This window comes from Pistacia vera, unplaced genomic scaffold (genome assembly GCF_008641045.1).
Source record: "Pistacia vera cultivar Batoury unplaced genomic scaffold, PisVer_v2 Contig341, whole genome shotgun sequence".
In the NCBI taxonomy this organism is placed as follows: Eukaryota; Viridiplantae; Streptophyta; class Magnoliopsida; order Sapindales; family Anacardiaceae; genus Pistacia; species Pistacia vera.
In genome coordinates this window covers 621,116-643,636 of record NW_022196159.1, presented here as the reverse complement: position 1 = coordinate 643,636, position 22,521 = coordinate 621,116, and the positions used below count along the sequence as shown (strand labels likewise).

Below are 22,521 nucleotides of genomic sequence, written 5' to 3'. Positions count from 1 at the left end.
ATATTCATGCGTGTCACACTGATGCTCTTGCAGTTGGAACTTGGAGTTTGCTGAATCCTAAGCGCTGTTCTTTCTTAATCTAATACATGGTTATGTGGATATTTTAAAGCTTATTTACAATAACCTGTTTGTTTCAATAATAAAATAAAATTTGGAAACAAACAATTTACTTGGTTATGTGGATTTGCTTTCGTTAAAGGGCATATAAATTGGTATTTTATTTACATTTAATTTTTTCGTAGACAAATGAATTTATTGTGACATTGTCTTTATTGGGGATAATGAATATTCTAAGGTCTTCATTTTTTTTATTTTTTTATTTTTTAATGATCGAGGGTGTTCGGATCAGTTTACGCGCATCTTAACTAATTTTTTAAACTTTTGAACTATCAGTCAGATAAAAACTCTAATGACTACCGTTATTAGTAATCGAGAAGAGATTCAAACCCAAAACCTCTTAAATAATATACCCAAAAATCTCTATTGAACTGTTCGATCACCAGAAGTAATTAAGGTCACATAAAGTCTATCCTTTTACTTGTGGAGGAGTCTCATCTTCATTTACGTCTCTTTAGGAGAGCCCTAAGCTAAGAATAGGACTGCCGAAGAATAACATTATTTCTTGTCAACTTTACTATGTTCTTATTAATTTTAAATATGAGTGATTTTATTTAAGTTTCATCCAATATGTTTGACGTTATATATATATATATATATATATAATGTATCCTGCTACGAACGTTTTGTGTACTAGAGTCTATTCAAAGTGTATAATTAACCGATGGAAAACAAGTTAACAAATTGTCAATTGATCCCCGTTCGAACATGTCTAGAATAATATATGTATTAAACATGTCATCTAATGAAATTTTATATGAGTTTTGACTCTCTCTTTTTTTCTCTTGTTTGACCTTATATTCAATGTAACTGATGGCTAATAGATTTGATATTTAATTTTCTCTTGACTGATGGCTAATAGACTTGATATTTAATTTAATTTAATTTTATATTTCTATTAACTTATGAGAAATGCTAACCTTACAAAGAGAAATACAAAGGGGGTATACAAAGATAAATCTTGTCCTTAATCTTCATGATTGTCTCTCTCACTCTCTCTCTTTTTTCCTTCTTTTAAGGACAGAATCTATCTTTATATGCCCCTCTTTGCATTTCTCTTTGTAAGACTAGTATTTCTCATCACTTATATATCACGTCAATGGCTTTATTGTTGGAATGTATAAGTCAATGGCTTTTTTTGTTGGAATTGTGGACCACTTCCAAGTGTTGTATAATTTCTTTAAGGGTCTAGTTAGAAGTTTTTTATTTTTTTTATTGGTTTTAAGGAGTTTTTAATTAGACTAGTTTTGAGGTGTTCTAAAACTATTATTTGCTAGATTTTTTATGCACTAGTTTTGACTGACTCAAAAACCCCTCAAAACCAGTGTAGTGTATTTTTAAAAGGTTTATAAAACATCTCAAATCGAAGTGTTTTGGTTGGTTTTAAAATTTTATTCCACAAATACTCTATCCACTACAAAACTATCTCAATTATATCCAACAAAAAATTTTAACCATATTATGCCCGTCTTCAACCATATTAAATATAAAATAATGTTAAACAATCATAAAAAAAAAAAAATTAAAATCCCGTTTCTAGATGTTTTCTTAGAGAAGTAGAGCTATAATTTTTCAGTCATTTCAGATGCTACAAAAAATGGCGAAAAATGATAAGAAGACTTTATCACATTTGAAGTTATAAAATGCTAATAAGTAGAAAACTAATAAAGAACTCTTACCTTGTAATTGAAAAAACAAAACTCCTAAGTACTGGTTGAAGTTTGAGTATTTTTATAGGCATATATGTAAATTTATCATTTTAAAAAACTATCAGAACCGTTGGACAATAAACTCTCAAGCACAGGTTGAGTGTTTTAAAAACTGTTATTAAAAACCCATCAAAACTGCTACGCTAGTTTATCTTTAAAACCCTTATCAAGAAACTCTCAAGCAGACTCTAAGTAATTAACTTCGTAATTGGGTTTTGGCTTAGGAAAATAGATTCTTATAATACTGTATTAGGTTTTCTTCTTTAAATCTTATATATAAACTTATTTTTCTCTTGTATGAGTGTGATAACAAACTATAGGCAAATGCATTATTGTAATGAGAGTTATGAGACGGTATTCTAATAATACTGACTCTGTTGAACATAATATGTTTATCTGTTGAAATATGATAAATCACAAGTGTTTTTTCTTTTTTTTTCTATTTACTAGTTTGATATTTGTAATTGTTTACTTGTTTGATACGGTATTACTTTATATTGTTTCATTTCTTTGTCCTGCTTACTAAGCCACGAGCAGCCGACTTCTCAGTCTTTATAACTTAATTGTAAATTGATTTAATTCGAATCATTAGCTCTGGTTTTTTTTTTTTTNTAAGGGGAAAGGAGTTGATATTAGGAGGTCTTATTGTCTTTGTTATTTTTTTTTATTTTTTTTTTGTTTATAGTGATAGAGTTCTTTTTGTTAAAGGTACGTTCAATATTTCCAAGTGTCAGATGTGTTTTGGAAATGGTTTTTCTTCTCGTTATTGTAGTTTGTTTTTTTTTTTGTTTTTTTTCTTTTAATAAGTTGGGGATATATTTAGAAAATTATTTTATTCCATAAATTTTATTTGAAAAGGATGTTATAAAGAAATGTAATGGCACTCAACTAATCCCTCCTACCCATTGTAATTTTTTTCTTCATTAAGTCTCAATCCACATCAAAATTTATCATATAAATTTAATGAAAACATATTTAAATAGGTCTACGACTACAGTATATATATAATTATTGAATCTTTTTCTATTTCTCTCGTTTCTCTTAATCTAATTAAGAATTGGTTTTCTTTTTCAAAGTTTCTCATTCTTCTTTTTAGAAATAGAATGTTTTTTATGACTCATTTGTTTCTTTTGCCACTTTCTGGGAAATTTTTGTTCTTCTTTTTAAAATTCTTAAAACTATAAAAGATTTAATTTTCCATTTTCCTTTTTTTTTTTTTTTTTGAATTCTTGCAAAACGGGTTAAAAAAATGAAAGTCACTTTCATAGAGAACCAAAATGAAGTTTAGTTTCTATTCCCCAGGCCCTTGAAAAACAAAAATCACTTTCTTATCCTTTTATTTTTTCAAGGAATCCTTATGAAAGGATATATATACTGTTATGAAATCTTTTTCTATTTCTCTCTATCTAAGTAATTGAATTGACTTTCTTTTTGAAAGTTTTTATTATTCTTCCTTTTAGAAATGGAATGCTTTTGATGATTGATTTGTTTGTTTCTTTTGTAATTTTTCAAAAAAAAAAAAAATTGTTCTTCCTTCTAAAATTCTTAAAACTTTAAAATACTTAGTTTTTCATTTTCGATTTTTTTTTTTTAAATTCTTGCAAAACGGGTTAAAAAATGAAAGTTACTTCGGGAGAGAACCAAAATAAAGTTTAATTTCCATTCCCTAGGCCCTTGAAAAACAAAAATCACTTTCTTATCTTTTTATTTTTTTCAACGAATCCTTATGAAAGGATATATATATCGTTATCAAATCTTTTTCTATTTCTCTCGATCTAATTAATTAAATTGACTTTCTTTTTGAAAGTTTTTTTTATTCTTCCTTCTAGAAAGCGAATGCTTTTGATGACAGATTTGTTTGTTTCTTTTGTAATTTTTCAAAAAAAAATTTGTTCTTCCTTTTAAAATTCTTAAAATTACAAATTAGTTTTCCATTTTCGAATTTTTTTTTTAAATTCTTGCAAAACGGGTTAAAAAATGAAAGTTGCTTCCAGAGAGAACCAAAATGAAGTTCAATTTCCATTCCCCAGGCCCTTGAAAAACAAAAATCACTTTCTTATCCTTTTATTTTTTTCAACGAATCCTTATGAAAGGATATATATACCGTTATCAAATCTTTTTCTATTTCTCTCGATCTAACTAAGTGAATTGACTTTCTTTTTGAAAGTTTTTTTATTCTTCCTTTTAGAAATCGAATGCTTTTGATGACTGATTTGTTTGTTTCTTTTGTAATTTTTCAAAAAAAAAAAAATTTGTTCTTCCTTTTAAAATTCTTAAAACTATAAAATAATTAGTTTTCCATTTTCGATTTTTTTTTTAAATTCTTGCAAAACGGGTTAAAAAATGAAAGTTGCTTCCAGAGAGAACCAAAATGAAGTTCAATTTCCATTCCCCAGGCCCTTGAAAAACAAAAATCACTTTCTTATCCTTTTATTTTTTTCAACGAATCCTTATGAAAGGATATATATACCGTTATCAAATCTTTTTCTATTTCTCTCTATCTAACTAATTGAATTGACTTTCTTTTTGAAAGTTTTTTTATTCTTCCTTTTAGAAATCGAATGCTTTTGATGACTGATTTGTTTGTTTCTTTTGTAATTTTTCAAAAAAAAAAAAATTTGTTCTTCCTTTTAAAATTCTTAAAACTATAAAATAATTAGTTTTCCATTTTCGATTTTTTTTTTAAATTCTTGCAAAACGGGTTAAAAAATGAAAGTTGCTTCCAGAGAGAACCAAAATGAAGTTCAATTTCCATTCCTCAGGCCCTTGAAAAACAAAAATCACTTTCTTATCCTTTTATTTTTTTCAACGAATCCTTATGAAAAGATATATATATACCGTTATCAAATCTTTTTCTATTTCTCTCAATCTAACTAATTGAATTGACTTTCTTTTTCAAAGTTTTTTTATTCTTCCTTCTAGAAATCGAATGCTTATGATGACTGATTTGTTTGTTTCTTTTGTAATTTTTCAAAAAAAAAATTGTTCTTCCTTTTAAAATTCTTAAAACTATAAAATACTTAGATTTTCATTTTCGATTTTTTTTTTTCTAAATTCTTGCAAAATGGGTTAAAAAATGAAAGTTGCTTCCAGAGAGAACCAAAATGAAATTCAATTTCCATTCCCCAGGCCCTTGAAAAACAAAAATCACTTTCTTATCCTTTTATTTTTTTCCAATGAATACTTATGAAAGGACATAAATACCGTTATTGAATCTTTTTCTATTTCTCTCATTTCTTTCCGTCGAACTAATCGAATTGGCTTTCTTTTTAAAAATTTTTTTTCCTTTTAGAAATCGAATGCTTATGATGACCCATTTATTTGTTTCTTGCCACTTTTCAGAAATTTTTTTTTTTTTTTTTAATTCTTAAAACTATAAAAAGATTTAGTTTCCATTCCTCAAACTATTAAAAAACAAAATTCACTTTTGCTGATGCAAATTTCCACACTGGGTAGAATGCCGAGACAAAGACACACGTCAACCAGAGGTTCTTGGTTGACTCCAGGGAGAACCGAGTAAGAGGGGTCCATGATTCTTAGGAATCGGCAAAAAAGGGCACAAGTGATTGGAATTAGAGTTGAGCCGTGAAAGGGTTTATCGAGTGAATTGTCTTGGTTCTAGCTTACGCACACCTTAATTAATCCCCAAGGTCTCTTGAATATCCTACAAACCCAAAGGACTAGGTAAGTCACATTGTGGGGAAACTACAATGTGGTAGGTGGCCCCAATATTTGAACACAAGAAGTCATGGAAGAGAGCAAACCTCCTTGACCACCAGACCAACCCCTTAAGATCGATTTAAGGTTTTTCAATGTAAAGTATTTTGGAAAAAAAAAAAATTGCAATAGGGTTAAGTGAGTATAAAAACCCACTTAATCCTAGGGTTGCTGTGATTATTGATTCTTCCTCGTGTTGCCGTCCATACCATTCCCTTACTAGAGAAGGAATAGAAAAACCCTAACCCTAATTACAAAGAAAACAATCAATCTAGCAATTGAAGTTTTCTTGATCCTTCGGTGTCTTTGTGTCGATGAGTTCGTGCAATCCTACGCTTAGATTAATTTGTGGAAGAACGAAATTTAAGTGAAGGAGTCTCCAACGGTAGTAAGCTTCAAAACCTTGTATGGTTGCTATGTTTATTTAATCAAATACATATAATCAAAACCCTGATTTTGGGTTCATAGGAAATTAGGATTAAAATTTTTGTTGTATATTCCAATGTGTAATCCCAAATTTCCTTACAAGTAAAGGTGTTAATTGAAAAAAAAAATAAAAAAATTAGGAGTTGAATGACACGGTAAATATCTACTTTGTTGACTCCTAAGTATTGTTATGGAGGTGATATCATAGTTAGAATGCAACTAAACACCTATATTCCATTAAAGCTAAAACAAATCCTGATGTTCATGATGTTTGTTGTGCTTGGAGTTGGAGTTGGAGAATATCATGTAGGAATGCCACTAGTTGCGCTGTCCAACTTTTAAGGCTACTATATTATATAGTAAATCGTTTTTTAACCCTTATCTAATTGATCTTCATCCTCCATGGCTAAGTACATATCTTCTATAATTGAAAAATAAAATCTCTTTAAATCCCCTAAAAAAAAAAAAAAAACTGAATTAGGTTTTTTTTTTAACACCTTTTTTCCCCTAATTTCTAATTTCAATTTATTTTCTCTTCTTCAAATTCAAATTCATCATGTTATGTTTTCTATAGTTTTAGTATTATATTTCTATTAAATAAAAAAAATATTTAAAATAAAACAAAAGGTTTAATGATTATGAAAATTTAGTTTATGAAAGATTAAATATTAAAATTAAAAAAAATGTAAAAAATAGAGTATGAGTGTATCTAGATATTATAATGTTATTTCTAATAATTTAAATAAAGGTTAAATATGTCAAAACAAAAAAATAAATATATACTTTGTTGACTCATAAGTGTTGTTATGGAGGTGATATCATAGTTAGGATGCAAATAAACACCTCTATTCAATTAAAGCTAAAAACAAATAAATAAAGATAAATTGACAAACACTTCACAATTTTTACTTACAAACACGACGTGATAGTTCGCATTTAGTCAGGCGAGACCTATTGTTGGACAGACATGACCCATTATGAGTTGATATATCGCGTTTGTGAGAGAAAATTAGGGAGAATGGTTTGTCAATATAGTATTACCGAAAACAAATCTTGATGTTCATGATGTTTGCTGGGTTTAGAGTTGGTGTAGGAGTGCCACTAATTGCACAGTCCAACTTTTAAGGCAACATTATATTTTTAACCCCTACCTAATTGATCTTGGTCCTCCATGGCTAGGTACATCTCTTCTATAATTAAAAAATAAAATCTCTTTAAATCTCATTTAACACTGAAAATAAACACTCCAATTTCAAACTTAATTAGGTTTTTTATTTTATACATCTTTCTTAAATCAAACTGAATTAGGTTTTTTCTTTACACTTTTTTTCCCTACTTTCTAATTTCAATTTATTTGCTCTTCTTCAAATTCATATTCATCTTTATGTTTTCCATAATTTTAGTATTATATTTTCATCAAATAATTAAATATTTAAAATGAAAACAAAGGTTTAATTGATTATGAAATTTAGGGTTATGGTTTATGTAAGATTAATGTTAAAATTAAAAAAAAAAAAAATATATATATATATATATATATATATATCTATTATCTATATATATATAGAAAAAAATAAAAATAATGAAATCAAAAAAAAAAAAAAAAAAAAAAAAAAAAAAAAAAGATAATATATATATCGATATTAGTGTATTTAGAAATTATAATGTTATTTCTAGTAATTTAAATAAAGGTTAAATTTGTCCAAAAAAAAAAATTAAAAATGGGGGTGAAGACCAATTAGGTGGTGACTAAAAACACTACCCTATTATATAAGGGGTGTGTTGAGCAGATAGGTATGGTGCATTTCACAAATACTGTTATCCGTAATTTTCTTAAACCCGGTTTGGGCTGGGCCGACCATCCCAAGGTGAGGGTAAACAAAATCAGTTTTAGGTAAGAAAACAAACTCCTTTATTTAAGCCCATTAATTCTTTAATACTTGTAATTATAAGTTTTTTGTTCATGCGAAATTACTTAAATAGCCCTTCAATATATTGGAAATTTTTAAGAGTTTGTTTGCCCTGAGCTTATAAAATTTCTAGTGCTTATAAGGTAATTTGAGCTTATAAGCATTTGAAATTTAAATAGTTACGTGTTTGATTAAAGTACTTATAAGTAAATGATAAGTAGTTGACGTATTTTGTAAAATGTGGTATATAAGTATATTTTATTGTTAAAATGACTAAAAAATGTACTACATTATTTTATCAAATAATGAATTATATTAACTCAATTTTTCACTATAATATTATGAAAATATGTTTCAATTTTATTACAATATAATTTAATTTTAGAATTAAATAAACAAATACTTTATAGATAAATATTTTATTAAAAAATGATATGAATAATTTTTAGATTTTTTATACAAAATAAATTAATGAACAAATCCAATGAATTATAATTATATTCAAAAAAATAAATGATAAAATTTTAAAATTAAATAAGGGTAATGCAATAATATACTTGGCTAAAGTAGTTTATAAGAAGAGCCAAAAAAAAGTAGGTTCTCCCCAACAATTTTATTTTTTTATTTGTGGAGAGGAGGGTTTATAAACGAAACTTACAAACTCAAAAAAGTTATAAACAGAAAAATCAGTTTGATTTTAAAGCTTATAAACTGATTCGGACAAACACCCTCTAATACTTGTCCCTTTCTAATCTCAAGTTTTAATTTTAACTGATTACAGATATCAAACCAATAAAATAAAGAAACATAAGCTCAAGATAAAATGATTCAAAAACGAATGTGAACAATGATCCGAGCTTCATTCATTACACATGGCGTATTGCTCCAAGTAGGGCTGCAAACGAATCGAACAGTTTGCGAACGTTCGTTGTTCGTTCGATTATTGTTCGATAATGTTTGCGAACAGTTCAATATTCGTTCGATAATATGTTTAATCGAGTTCGAGCAGAGGTTATTCGTTCGATTATGTTCGTAAACACTATACGTTCGACTGATCCATCCGTTCGCGAACAATCGTTCGATTATTCGTTTGTTTATGTTCGAAAAACATTTTATGCATTATTATAATTAAATTTTTTTTTATATTTTTATATTATGTTTGATTTAGTTTGGATGAATTTTTTTTAATGGTAATCAATAATAAAATATTATGATGCTTTTGTTTTTCTTATATATATAATATGTTTGAATTTTTTTTTTTCCAAATGTCATTAATAATTAAATATATAAGTATATGACATTTTAATTAAAAAGTAATAAATTATTATGATACATAGCACGACAAATTTAATAACATAATATATTATATAATCAAGTAATATATAATATAGTAAATCCAATAACATACTACCTTTATATTTTTCTAAATGTAATCAATAATTAAATATTATAAGATAGCATTTCAATTAATAAATAATAAATATAGTATAATAAATTGATAAACATAAAATATTGTATAATCAAGTGATGTATAACATAACAAATTTAATAATATAATAGCTTAATTAAACCTAAATTAATCACACATTTGTATTGATCATATATTACAATAAACCCTCATACCACTATGAATTTATAGGTGTTGATACAAAATATACATATAGACAGTAATGATAATATATATATATAACAAATTAATCACACATATGTATTGATCATATATTACAACAGACTTTCATTCCACTATAAATTTATGGGTGTTGATACAAAATATATATGTAAACATTTAAAATATTTATGATAATTTATGTAATGATAATAAATATATGATAACCTATAATTTTGGTAATTTCATAACATATTTAACCTATGATTAATATATGTATGATAATAATTTTGTATATACACAATTACACATTATATATAACAAATTAATCACATATATGTATTGATCATATATTATAATAGACCCTCATTTCACTATGAATTTATGGGTGTTGATACAAAATATATATGTAAACATTTAAAACATTTACGATAATTTATGTAATGATAATAAATAAATGATAATCTATAATTTTGGTAATTTCATAACATATTAAACATATTTAATTTATGATTAATATATGTATGATAATAATTTTGTACATACTATATAGTGGCATGTTCACTCCTTGGAATCCTTTTGGTTGTGCTGTAATGTCTATGCAAAATGCAAATTCCTTTTGTTTGTATCATGTTTGATATGGAACTAAATTTGTTTTGAACGATTTATTGTTCTGTTTAATTTATTTTGAAGTTTTATTATTTATGATGGTTATTTATTTTAATTTACTGAGTTTTTATTGATTTATTTAAAATATAAATATAGATAGAGAGTTGGTTTATTTTCAAATGTTGAATTAAATGTGTATGAATTATAAATTGTTGCATATTTGTTTTTTAGAGCAAAAATTAGAAAGTTGGTGTATATTTTTTATTCGAACAGGTATTCGAACGAGTTATTCGAACAGGTATTTATGAGTTACTTGAACGAGTTAGTCGAACAAGTTAGTCGAACGAACACGAACGAGCTTTTTGTTAATCAAACGAACACGAACACACATCATGTGTTCGTTCGAACACGAACAATCGAACATGCTTATTGAATGATTTTCGAACGGGTATATTCATTCATGTTCGGTTCGATTGCAAACCTAGCTCCAAGTCCAGTTTAATTTAATTGATAAAAGAGGAGAAATAACTGACATATTGATAAGTTAATTAATTTGATAAAGAGGAAAAAAAAGAATTAAATAAGTAATTCTTTAACATTCAATCAACAAAAAACCATTTTCTATGATATCCAAAGGTTTTTGTGAATGAATTTAACGGGTATTAATTGATAGATATTTTACTATGTATATAATTTTTTGCGCATCTTGACTAATATTTAAGATCTATTGAACATTTTATAAACTCAATGGCGTAAATAACCTAACACCTTGCCGACCAAAAAAGTCTTTTGAAGAACTTCACAATTCCACTCCTTAGGCAAGAATGGGCAAAGTTCAAGAAGAATTTCAATTTTAGTTATGAAATAAATTAACGGGAGTTTGTGAAAAATAAAGCCTCGACTGGATAATTGATACTTACACAATGGTCTTTTTACCAATTTTATGTTTAAAATATAAATTTAATTTTAGAAAAAAATAATAATAATAGGTGCTCTTTTGGGAATCATATTTGAGTATTCAAATTTTATTTTTATTAAGTAATACTATGTATATAAAATTAAATTACTAATGTCATTGATTACGATTAATATCACATTTAATTATAATAAAGCTTGAGTAAACGACTTTTTCCCACCTAAATAATGATTTAATGACACTTTTTTTACGACTTTTAAAATGTCATTTCTTGATCATCATTCACCAAAACCCCTCAAACCCTATTCCCGCTAACCCTGTCAATTACCAGCAATCGAGTGATTAAGGTTTGCACAACCGTCTCTCTTAAGTCAAATTTCAATCAATTTTAACCATTAAAATCCAACCTTCTACCACCCTCATCGACCTCTCTTTTTCAAAACCCCCAATAGTTTGAACTGAGTTTGCTCCCTGTTCATCATCAAAATATAAATTTAAGTAGTAAAGTGGTATTTTAAAATTCAGTGAGTTAAAAAATGTAATTAAATCATTATTTGTGTGAGAAAAAGTCGTTAACTCAATAAAGTTTGCATCAATGTGGCATTTATGCATATGCAAATATGCAATCACCTCAAATTTTATTTATATAAAATTATTCATAAGTGTTATACAATAAACTTTACATTAAAAAAAAAAAAAAAAAAAGAGTAAACAACTTTTTCCCACCCAAGGTTTGTCTAAATGACCATTTCTTACCTAAAAAGTTTCAAAATATCACTTTCCCTCTCAAAGTTAATATTTTGTTACTATTCAAAGCCGATTCTGATAACAAAAATTCTCTTCACACTATCATTTGAATCTTTGGTCTCCTCTCTACGAAACCCCTCTCACTCCATCACCTGATTTCTCGTCAATTGCTGGCTATTGCAAAGCTAGGGTTTCGTATTTTTAGTTGAATTCTGGTTGATTCCGGCGATAAATATTCAATCAGTCACCACCATTGGATCCACCTTCCTCTACTCTATAAATCTCCTCTTACCTTGGCTCCTAGTAACTTGCCGATCACTGGTTGAGAGAGCGAAATATATTTTGGGTATTTAACAAGATATAAACATTGGATGCATTGGGTGGAAAAGTAGTATTTTAGAACTTTTTGGACGCGAAAATGTCATTAAGGCAAACCTCGGGGTCATTTGCTCTAAAAAAATCATCAAATAAGATCGTTGGCAGCACTTCACTTGAGAAATTTCTTTAAACCCAAATAATTTTTTTTTGGGTTATTTTATTAGAAGTCAATAAATATGTATTAAATTATTTTCCTATTATTTATTTTCTTCAATAGATTTTTTTTTTATTTAATCATATTTTAGCAAAAAAATGTCGTATAAAATAATATAGTTGGCTTTTATGACTTGGATAAATAAATAAATATGGGTTTGCGGTTTGCCTATATTTAGCAAAAAAAAAAAAAAAAAAAGGGGAGAAAGACAGAAGAAGCTCTAAGTTGGATGGCAGATGCAGGGACGGGAACGAAGAGGAGAAAAATGGGTGAAAGAAAAGAAGCTAATAATTCCAAGAAATCAGCAGCAACAAAATGGCCAAATATCAAACCCAAACTAAACCTTCAAATTCATCGTCTCAAAGACACAGATCTCTTCACTGTACGTTTTTCTTTCTTCTTTTTTCATATTAGTTTGTCCACCGTTTCGGTTCCTTCTTTCTAATGTATTATCTTTTGGCTAGATTAATGTGGTAATCTTTGTTGTAATCAATTTTTGTAATTGAAGGGATAATAGAAAATATTATCATAAATCACGACAAAACTTAGGTGAGTATCTTAGTTTGATGAATTAAATAAATAGTTGACTATAGTGTTGTCGTTTGTGTGGAACAAAAATTCAACGCAGGCTTATCCGAAAGGGATTGTTTAACCAACTATTGAATTCTTTTATATTTCTTTTCGAAAATCATGTGGGAAAAATAATAATAATAAGTTAGGCGTCCCATGAGCCAAGACCTGAAGCCAATTACGAAGCCATGGCTACTTCTTTATTAACTCTTCAATATAAACATGCGTGCCAATTTTGAAATCGTTCACACTGGACATGTAATAGGGTTATTTTATTTTTAATAATATATATGAATTACATTAGAGTAAAAGAATCTTTTTTCATCCAAAAAATTTTAAAATATCACTTCTTCATAAAAAATTTATATCCTATTAATATTTAAAATATATTTTATTTTCTCAGTCGATGTTCAACAAGTTACTAAAAGTCAAGGTAAGAGAGATTTTATAAAGTAAAATTTAATAAATCAAATCGTGATGACCGATTAAATATTTGTTATCATAATCAGTCGAAAATCAGTTAAGAATAAAAATCCTTAGTTTTACAGTAGACGATAATCAATAAAAAATTAGATATTAGAGTGAGAGAGATTTTATAAAGAAGAGGCTAGAGGTTCAAGTTGTAGTGATAAAAAAAAATTTTATCGTCGAAATCAGATTTAGATAGTTACGGAATATATACTTTGTATAGGAAAATGACATTTTGAAAATTTTCGGATCAAAAAATGCCATTAAGGCAAACCTGGGAGGGAAAAAGTCGGTTACTCGTTAAGTTAATATAAAAGTTCAATTGGGTGGCATTACTGATGGCCACGTGTTTTGTTTTCTAGCACAAGTAATTTAGATTTATATCAGCTTTCACTTTCGTTAATTAATTATGGTGTTGAATTTCTAACTTAATTTCATAATTTCATTCAATAATTGATGATTAAGGAAATTGAATAGCGAATTAATTTGATTTTTTCAGCTTTCACTTTCGTTAATTAATTATGTTGTTGAATTTCTAACTCGTGTTTAGCACTTTTCCCTATGCTATATTTATAATGGAGTCATTTTATAAGTACTGTTCTCATATTCACTGTAACTTTGACCAAGACTAATAATTGTAACCACTCATGTAGGTGATGAAACGACCAGCATTAATTATATGTTTTTTTTTTTTAAATAATCGAGGTGTTTGGATAGGTTTATCTGTCCTTCGATTAATTCTTTGATATCTTAAAACTATCGATCGAATATAACTCAAGAGATCATACATGTTAGGTCCTTCTCTTATTCTATATCTTTAAGGAGATTCGAACTTAAAAGACGATGTTAGATCTCCTCTTCGTTTCTTTATAGGATAGCCTCGACTACTATGCCCATTTTGCATAAAGAGAAAATCTAAAATTACTTATATTAATTTGTCATATGGAGTATGCTTTATTCAAGGAGTAATTTGTGAGAAGTAATTTTAAGTTTTGTAAGGTTTGAACATCCCATGATTTTGTGCATAAATTGAAGGAGCAAATTGATAGAAATATATATAGAATGAATTGAAAGCCTGAAATGGAGGTTCATGTTCCTGGTTTGAAATAAAAAAGATGAGTCAAAATAAGATCACATGCATGAAAACGCTCATCATCATCTTCTTCTTCTTTTCTTTCAATCACAAACGTTATTCACTGTTACCTTAAATTTCAACCCAATCCCAAACTTTTGTTGACAGCCAAACAGTGAAAAGTCTTCTTTTCAAACTCCTTGAAGTGACATATGCAGCTGATTCTATGGGTAAATGCCATGAAAATACACCTGCAAACACATTAGTCATTGGAGTCAAATCGATTATCCCAAGACCAATTTCGATTATTTCTTGAGCTTAATTGGTAAATATTATACTTGTTTTTGACTATCAAACAGTTAAACATTGAACAGCATATATAATAGAAAGCTTTAGGCTCCATTCAGAGCACCACCTTCATTCTCACTGTGCTTTCAATTCGAGTTAGGTTTCAGTTAAAGCTCTTTGCCCCATCTGATAATCCAACTGTTACAGGATCATTCTTAATTTGTCGTCTACTACTGTTACAATTCCATCCATTGGTTAGGAAGATGTCAATGTTCCAGGGTTTCTTTCTCTTGATTTTATATTCCATTTTTTAGGTCGATTTGGAATGAAAAGCGAAAAGTATATATATATATATATAAGAGCCGAGTCGGCTGCATGGTTGGAGCTTATTGAAGTTGGCTATGGAGTGTGGTGGGCATGATAGAGCCATGCAATTTCAATGCGATCGATCAAATCAATCGTCAGATATGAGGTGGCAATGATCAGTCGGTGACAGCTAATACGTATTGGTAAAGTAAGAATGTTATACAGGGCAACAATTGAAAATTGGAAAAAGATTTTTGATTGTGTCATCCTGCTCAAGGATTTGAGACACCCATCAAAAACAAAGGATTGAGCCAACACCATTGCATTTCGGGGTCATCCTCCAAGAATTTCTCAACTGGCTTATCACTCCTTGCCACTTCATTCAATTCCTTAGTCAAAACCAATTTAAAGTGATTTTTCTGTACATTTTTGTTTCATTTTCAAAACCCCTATCAAGGGTTTAAGATATTTTTGTTGGTTTGAATTTAATTAACAGAATTATATAAATATAAACAGTTTTCAAAGACGCAACTGAGAATGGCATAGTGATTACGTGATATTGATGAAACTGAGACACCAAATTGATTTTACTTTAACAATTGAAGGTAGAAAAGAGCGTCATTGTGTGTATAATTTTCTTCAACACAAGACACGTTGCTCAAGAGGGCGGTACCGAATCCCATTGACTGGTTCACTTTTTCTCTGAGCTTGCTTGCTGTCTTTGCCTATTTAAAAACACACCAACCCATTTCACTCTTTGCTCCAAAACTTCTTTGTAGAGTTTCTGAACTAATAATTATTTGATTGATTATGGGAAAGTCACTTGGTTCTGACAAAAATGGACTCAAGAAAGGTCCATGGACTGCTGAGGAAGATCAGAAACTTGTTGATTATATTCAGAATCATGGCCATGGCAAATGGAGAACCCTTCCCAAGAATGCCGGTATTGTTTTTATTATTACATTCATTTCTCCATTTTTTTTCCTCTTTTCTGGGTTTTGTTATAATACATTAATGGGTTGCTCATTTCTTTGTTATAGGGCTCAAAAGATGTGGAAAGAGTTGCAGGCTTCGGTGGACAAACTATTTGAGACCTGATATCAAGAGAGGGAAGTTTTCAGTCGAAGAAGAAGAAATCATTATACAATTGCATAAAGTTTTGGGAAACAAGTGAGTACATTCTATTTTTCATTCTTGTGGATAATTGTTTCATACTTTATTGTATAAAATTTCTCATGTTTTTTACTCTTTTGTAGGTGGTCTGCAATTGCTTCTCACTTACCTGGAAGAACTGATAACGAAATCAAGAACTATTGGAACACTCACATCAAAAAGAAACTTTTGAGAATGGGAATTGATCCAGTCACTCATAGCCCTCGCCTTGATCTTCTTGAACTATCTTCATTTCTTAGTTCAACTCTCTGCAATCCATCCCAAGTCAATGCTTCGAACTTTCTCGGTCTAGGACCGTTTTTCAATCCAGAGTTTCTGAATTTAGCCACCACCCTCTTATCTTGCCAAAACAGAGATCAGGAATTTAGCCCTCAAAATGTTCAAGGAAACCTCAACCAAATACAATCCTTTCACCAAAATCTGCTTCAGTGCCCTGTTCAAACCTACACAAAGCCAGAAAGTGACTCAAGTCCTCAATTTCTGAATGAATCCCAACTCTTGCAAGCCAATTTGGAACAAATTTCTCAAGACCCCAATAGCTTTAGTTGGCAAAATTGTCCACCAAACTTTATTCAGGATAATACAGAGTGTTTCAATATGCCAAAAGAATATACTCAAACACCAAACTATGGCTATCAGCACAGTTACGGTACTAGTCAATCCAACAGGATTGACCCTCTATCCCAAAACCAAGCAATTCTTTCCGACATTAATGGTGGCAAAATCCCAAATATGAGCTTTGGTTCGCTTCTATCTACGCCTTCCTCTAGCTCGACTCAGTTGAATTCATCATCTACAACGTATGTCAATGGTAGCACTGAAGATGAGAGGGACAGTTACTGCAGCAACGTGTTGTTTGACAGCTTGGATGCCATTGGACTTTTGTAAAACAACATATGTCAAATTTGAGATTCAAACTTAATGTAACTGTACAATCTCTGTATTAACTTTTATGAGTATTTAGTAATTGAAAGAGAAGAAGAAGAAAACACGCATCAAATTTGAATAATTAAAGCTGAAGTCGTCAAGAGACTCTGTGCACAGATCTTATTAGCACTACAAAATGTAGGAAAAAAACTATCACAAAGTTCTTCAAGCATCCCTTCAAAATCATCTGCAAAATTGTGCACTTACATTTAAATAATCTCAATCTGAAGCCCCTAGAATATAGATCAACAAAAAAACTGCAAAAAAATTTCTGCATCTAGAAAATGAAACTTACTGAAAGAATACACATACTAAAACTGGGCCACTTCTCTGCGGCCTTGTTATATTATCAAGAAAAATTGAGTCACTAACAGCTTTATCATGAACTTCATTAGACCCTTTCTTGTCACCTTCCGCTCCTTTCATTTTCAAAGTTGCTTCAAACGGATAAGAATAGTATAGACCTGCATAGTCTGGAGATGGCTCAATCACCTTTGAATCAAAGTTATAGAAGCTTGCCGAGATAAATCCGTTAGTTTGTACGAAACCACTTCCATATTTCATTTTGTCTAGAATCTTATCTATCATTATCGAAGTCCTAGAGTCTTTCCCTGAAGGAAGATCATTCATTCTTATCCCAACCATATCAAGAGCAGAACTATTTTGGATAATCTTGTCTACAATTTGACTGAAGTAGCTATAGTTAACTTGCTTAAGATGAATAAATCGGAAATTTTTCCAGTTGCACATTGCTTTCATGAGTCCTGTCCCTGTTATCTGTGAGGGTTCTGATAGAATTAATCTCTTCAACCCAGTTGCCCTACAACAAAGCAATAAGTAAAATAAGAGAGAGTCACAAAAGCAGCATAGTCTAATTAAAACAAGACTACAATTGCTAACCTTTCAGCAATGTAAAGGAGATGGTCATCTGAAATTTCCATATCTCCAGGAATCTCAATGGTTTCAACAGACGATCTCCAATGCTCCAAATAAATTCCTCGCCCACCCTGGTCCTCAAATATGCTCTTTTAACAGTTTCATTGTTGATACATTAAGTTTTTGAAGAGGATGCTTAATGACACCCAAATCAAACGTACTTTCTGTCCAACATAAGACCTGCCAACAGCCTAATTACCATGACTGGCACACTCTGGTGACAATTTATTCAGTTCAGCAATAAGCAACTATAACAAACAATTTATCGATAACCTCCCCTGTAACTAATATTACATGGGAATTCATTCAATTAAAGAAAATCCCCATACTAATAAGTTTCATTACGAGATCGAATTTCAACCCAAACAGATTCAATTTTCGGGTGTTTTTTAAACCTAATTTCATGGTGGGTTTTCTTAAATAGGCAATTAGAACAATGCTCAGGCTAAGTTGATTTCTACAGTAGTAATAAATTGGGCAGACGTATAGTACAAGGAAACGATGACAAACCAATTGCCTGGAGATTTATGATTTTTGTGAGTGATTAAAAGAAAACTAAATTATTAATTCCTTATTCAATCCAACGACCTCATATGAATATCACTTAAAAGACGAGTGTAAATTTTAAACTTAATATTAATAACCTTCCAAATATTCATATAAATATCATTAAAATAGTATCAGATTATACCTTTTATAAGTTATATATGGATATTTAATTTTTAAATAATTTAAGTTAAATTAATGTACTTTATTAATTATCTAGTTTAACGATTTGTTTGAGACTCTTGGATATATTATTTAAGAAATTTTGAATTTAAATTCTTATAACTATTAATAAGGGTTTGAATTTTCTAGGGTTTAACTTCTAAGGTTAGGTTTAAAAGGAATAGCTGGCCAGACACCCCATACCAAATATATGTATAATACGTGTCATATTCTAATTAGTGATGCACGTAACGTATCTTTCTTCCTTTCACGCAAATCAAGCGTGTATGTACAAACTGTAAATCTTCGCTCTCGTTCTCGAGAAAAACGGGGGGTTACTGTTTTATCAATTAGCTCTGTTTCTCTTTCTCATGCAGACCACATGGCTTTGGAATTCTTAGCCAAATGGGATTCCATTTAGTTTTAGGATTTCCTATTATTTGCTGCATCACTTTCCTCTCTCTTCCTCTTGTGCATCGTTACTGACGGCTTTTTCAGGTGGATTTTATATCTGTACGCATGCGTATATGTTAAATTTGCAATTTAACAACCGTGTTCTGAAATTATTACATAATCTGAAGTTTTATGGTGTAATTTGATTACTGTATCACTGAGTTTCTGATTTTCAATTCGTCACTCATCATTGAACTGGTTAAAATTTGGAGATTGAAAAGCAGTTTTATTGAATAGACTCAAGTTTAGGATTTTTATTGTTTGTTATTTCTAGACTTGGAACTAGAAACGTATGCAATCAAAAAATTGTTCTTCAACTGTAAGAGTTTCTGTATCTCATTGTCTGAAACAATGAATAATGTAGCTATGGTTCAAGATTAGGAGTGCACTAGACAAAAATCATTAAGTTGATAATTGATAAGCTGCAATTGTAGCTCTACTTAGATAATAGCGCCTTGCAGATATGTAAGATAGAATTGTTTTTTGCATAAATTTAATAGCTCTTTAAGGACGAAGCGACAAGCAATATGTCTGCATTCAAATTCTGTGTGATACAGAGAGAGATTTTTAGGGATATGAGCCAAGAGAGGCTTATTGTTTTGGCTTTGGAATGGGGTTAAATGTGGGGTGAAACAATGGATTTTTTTTTTTTTTTAATTTCATCCAATGTTGTGAAAAAAGTTGTGGGTTTTTAACAAGATATGGTGATGTTGGTAGAAATTTGTGGTGTGTTCGACAATAATATGTAACTCTTGTCTTTTGCAGATCGACAAAATTTAGCAGAAGAAGATTTGTGGTGAGATAATGGAAGAATCCTCAAGAAGATGGGAGGATTTAGATACTCATATTCTCAAGAAAATATTTTCCTTCAGTGACTCGCCTGGTAATATTTTAAGAGTGTGTCACTCGTGGCGATTATGCTGTTTTGATATTTTGTTTTGGGAGCACAATGTGCTTGATTTGAGTCCTCTAGTGGCTGCTCCGGGAAAAGTTGATTCATTTTCTGGAAGATCATTCAGACTTCGGCGTTTGATTCCTAAAAATGTCAGTTCAATGGCAGGCTTTAAGCATATAGATAATAAATTGATGAAGCTATTAGAGAGTATACTGTACGGTAAAGATGTGTTTGGCATTTCTTTGGAGCATTGGAGATTGTCCATAAGGAGTCTTTTCATTCCAAAAGATCTCGAGATATCAAACCAGCATCTCCTTTACATTGCAGAAAGGTATTTTATTCAAGATTCTTTCTTTATTTTAAAATATTTAGATTAATTAGTACCTTATTCTCTTTAGTGGAAATCATATGACAGAACACCAAGACTTGAAAGTTTAACTGTACTTGGGACATCAAGAATAACGAGCGGAGGTTTTGCAAATGCAGTTTGTAATTGGAAACATGTTAAACACATAATTCTTGGTCATATCACCAGTAGTCAATGCTTTACTTATATCTTAGAAGAGATTGGCAGAGTCTGCCGTGAACTTAGAACACTAAATGTACGTGGGCGCCTCCGTTTTCAGGCAAGTACAGCATATGATGTAAGTAAGAATCTGCCAGACGTGGAAAGACAGAAGTTCGAAGTTGCTTTCTTAATTAGAAAGGTTATGAATCTTTTCTTGTCCAACTGCCCTAAGCTGGAGAAGATTCTTTTTGATGATTGTTTTATAGATTACGATTTTACCGATTTACTTGAATGGAGTCGTTTGAGTTTCGCCATAAAATTTGATCAAAGGGAAAAGACAGGCGGTGGCATTTTGCAGCTGGAAATAAAGGCATTGAACAGGGCACTGAATCTTATTTACTGGACAAGTTTAAACTATGGATGGATGAACAACCGCCATGGATGGAACTTCATTCGTGGGCTATATTTACACAAATTAGCTAGTTTTCCAGCTCGAAGGGCCCCTGCTTCAGGTAATCCAGTGTCAGTTTCATCTTCCTTTTCTCAACATACATTGTTCATTCTATTGTAGTAAATATTTACATCATGTTAGCTCATATTCACCTCTTATATCTTAATGCTTGCTGATGACCAGTTGATGTTTTTATGTAGTTGAAAAAGCAAATAAATTATCACTCGTACAACCATCAAATTTCACTAAAGAAAGAGACAAAGAAACAATTACATAAAGATCTTGTCTGAGATTCAAGATGTATCGGCACGAAAGTACTCTCTTGATCAAAAATATCTAAGCTGAAGCTATGATTCTCTCTAATTCATTCAGTAGAAGCACAAGATTGCGTGGGTACTTCATTTGCATCATTATCCTCCAGTATACTGTTTAGCAGTAGCATTAGTTTTATATCCGTGTGATTGTAGTTTTCTCGTGTTTGAATCTTGTCAAAACATGTTGGAAGGTTTTAAAGTTGTTGACTTGACAATTCCAAGAGCACCCCTTATATAACTCAAATTAAGCTCATTAATTTCCCAGAAAATCTTCCGCCAGCAGCAAAATTGCCATGAATGGCATACTGAGGAAACATTACAAGACAAGTCAGAAAGGGAAACACCATTGAATATTGTCATATACTCCCATCTTCTCAAGTCCTCTGCTCATCTTGCTAACGTCATATGGAGATATATATTCCAAAATTGTAGGGGAAAATGCTATTTACAAAATATCATGGGTGGAGAATGTTATTTCCCATTCATTAAAAGTAATTTTAACAATTAAATTAAATTACATTTTCCCCTAATTTATATAGATTAACAATTTGTCTCCATCAGGATGTCATTTTCCGCTTGATGACCCTAACGTCACGGGGCTCTAGGAGGCCTCTGTTCATCTTCTTCATAACAATTCGATTTTCTGTGTACATTTTGCAATAACTGAACTTTGTAAATATAATGTCTCAGATATTGTTTAGAGTAGGTAGCTTAACCAAAACTCAATCAAAATCAGAAGTTACTCCCTTGAGTTTGGATTACCATCTTGTAGCGCGCACAACACGCTTTTTCCAGTCAAGTCCATTGAGAATCTCAAGTTCCACAATCATATCCGTTTTTGCCTTTTAACAACTTCAATCTTTCAAGAAACAAACAGTAATAGTAAATGAAATACACTCATATTGATTTTACCACAAATTCAAGGACCTGAAGATTCTAGCACATTAAGCAACAGTTAACATTAACAAACAAAGTATGTGAAAAATCCAACTCTTAAAATCATGGGTTCTTTGAAATTAAAGCAAGATATGGTACGAACGATCAAAATTGTCACATTGAGAGTTGTGCAATCAACATAAGATAATCTTTTAAGTCTCACGAATTTATCAAAAACTAACAAACTTGAAATAAATGGAATAAAACAAATGAATTAGTAGTTCAGT

General features: G+C 29.9%; 2 protein-coding genes across 2 annotated transcripts; both read left to right on the top strand.

The window, feature by feature from the left end:
* Positions 1 to 15,707: 15,707 nt before the first annotated feature.
* On the top strand, positions 15,708 to 17,157 carry LOC116138508 (transcription factor MYB41-like). Its single transcript, XM_031424215.1, has 3 exons — positions 15,708 to 15,936; positions 16,034 to 16,163; positions 16,250 to 17,157. The coding sequence occupies exons 1-3, from the start codon at positions 15,804 to 15,806 to the stop codon at positions 17,052 to 17,054; spliced, it is 1,068 nt and encodes a 355-aa protein (XP_031280075.1). The 5' UTR covers positions 15,708 to 15,803; the 3' UTR covers positions 17,055 to 17,157.
* A 1,996-nt stretch (positions 17,158 to 19,153) lies between these two features.
* Positions 19,154 to 21,516, top strand: LOC116138437. The gene is made up of 4 exons (XM_031424150.1): positions 19,154 to 19,235; positions 19,956 to 20,416; positions 20,501 to 21,105; positions 21,245 to 21,516. The coding sequence occupies exons 2-4, from the start codon at positions 19,995 to 19,997 to the stop codon at positions 21,319 to 21,321; spliced, it is 1,104 nt and encodes a 367-aa protein (XP_031280010.1). The 5' UTR covers positions 19,154 to 19,235; positions 19,956 to 19,994; the 3' UTR covers positions 21,322 to 21,516.
* Positions 21,517 to 22,521: the final 1,005 nt, after the last annotated feature.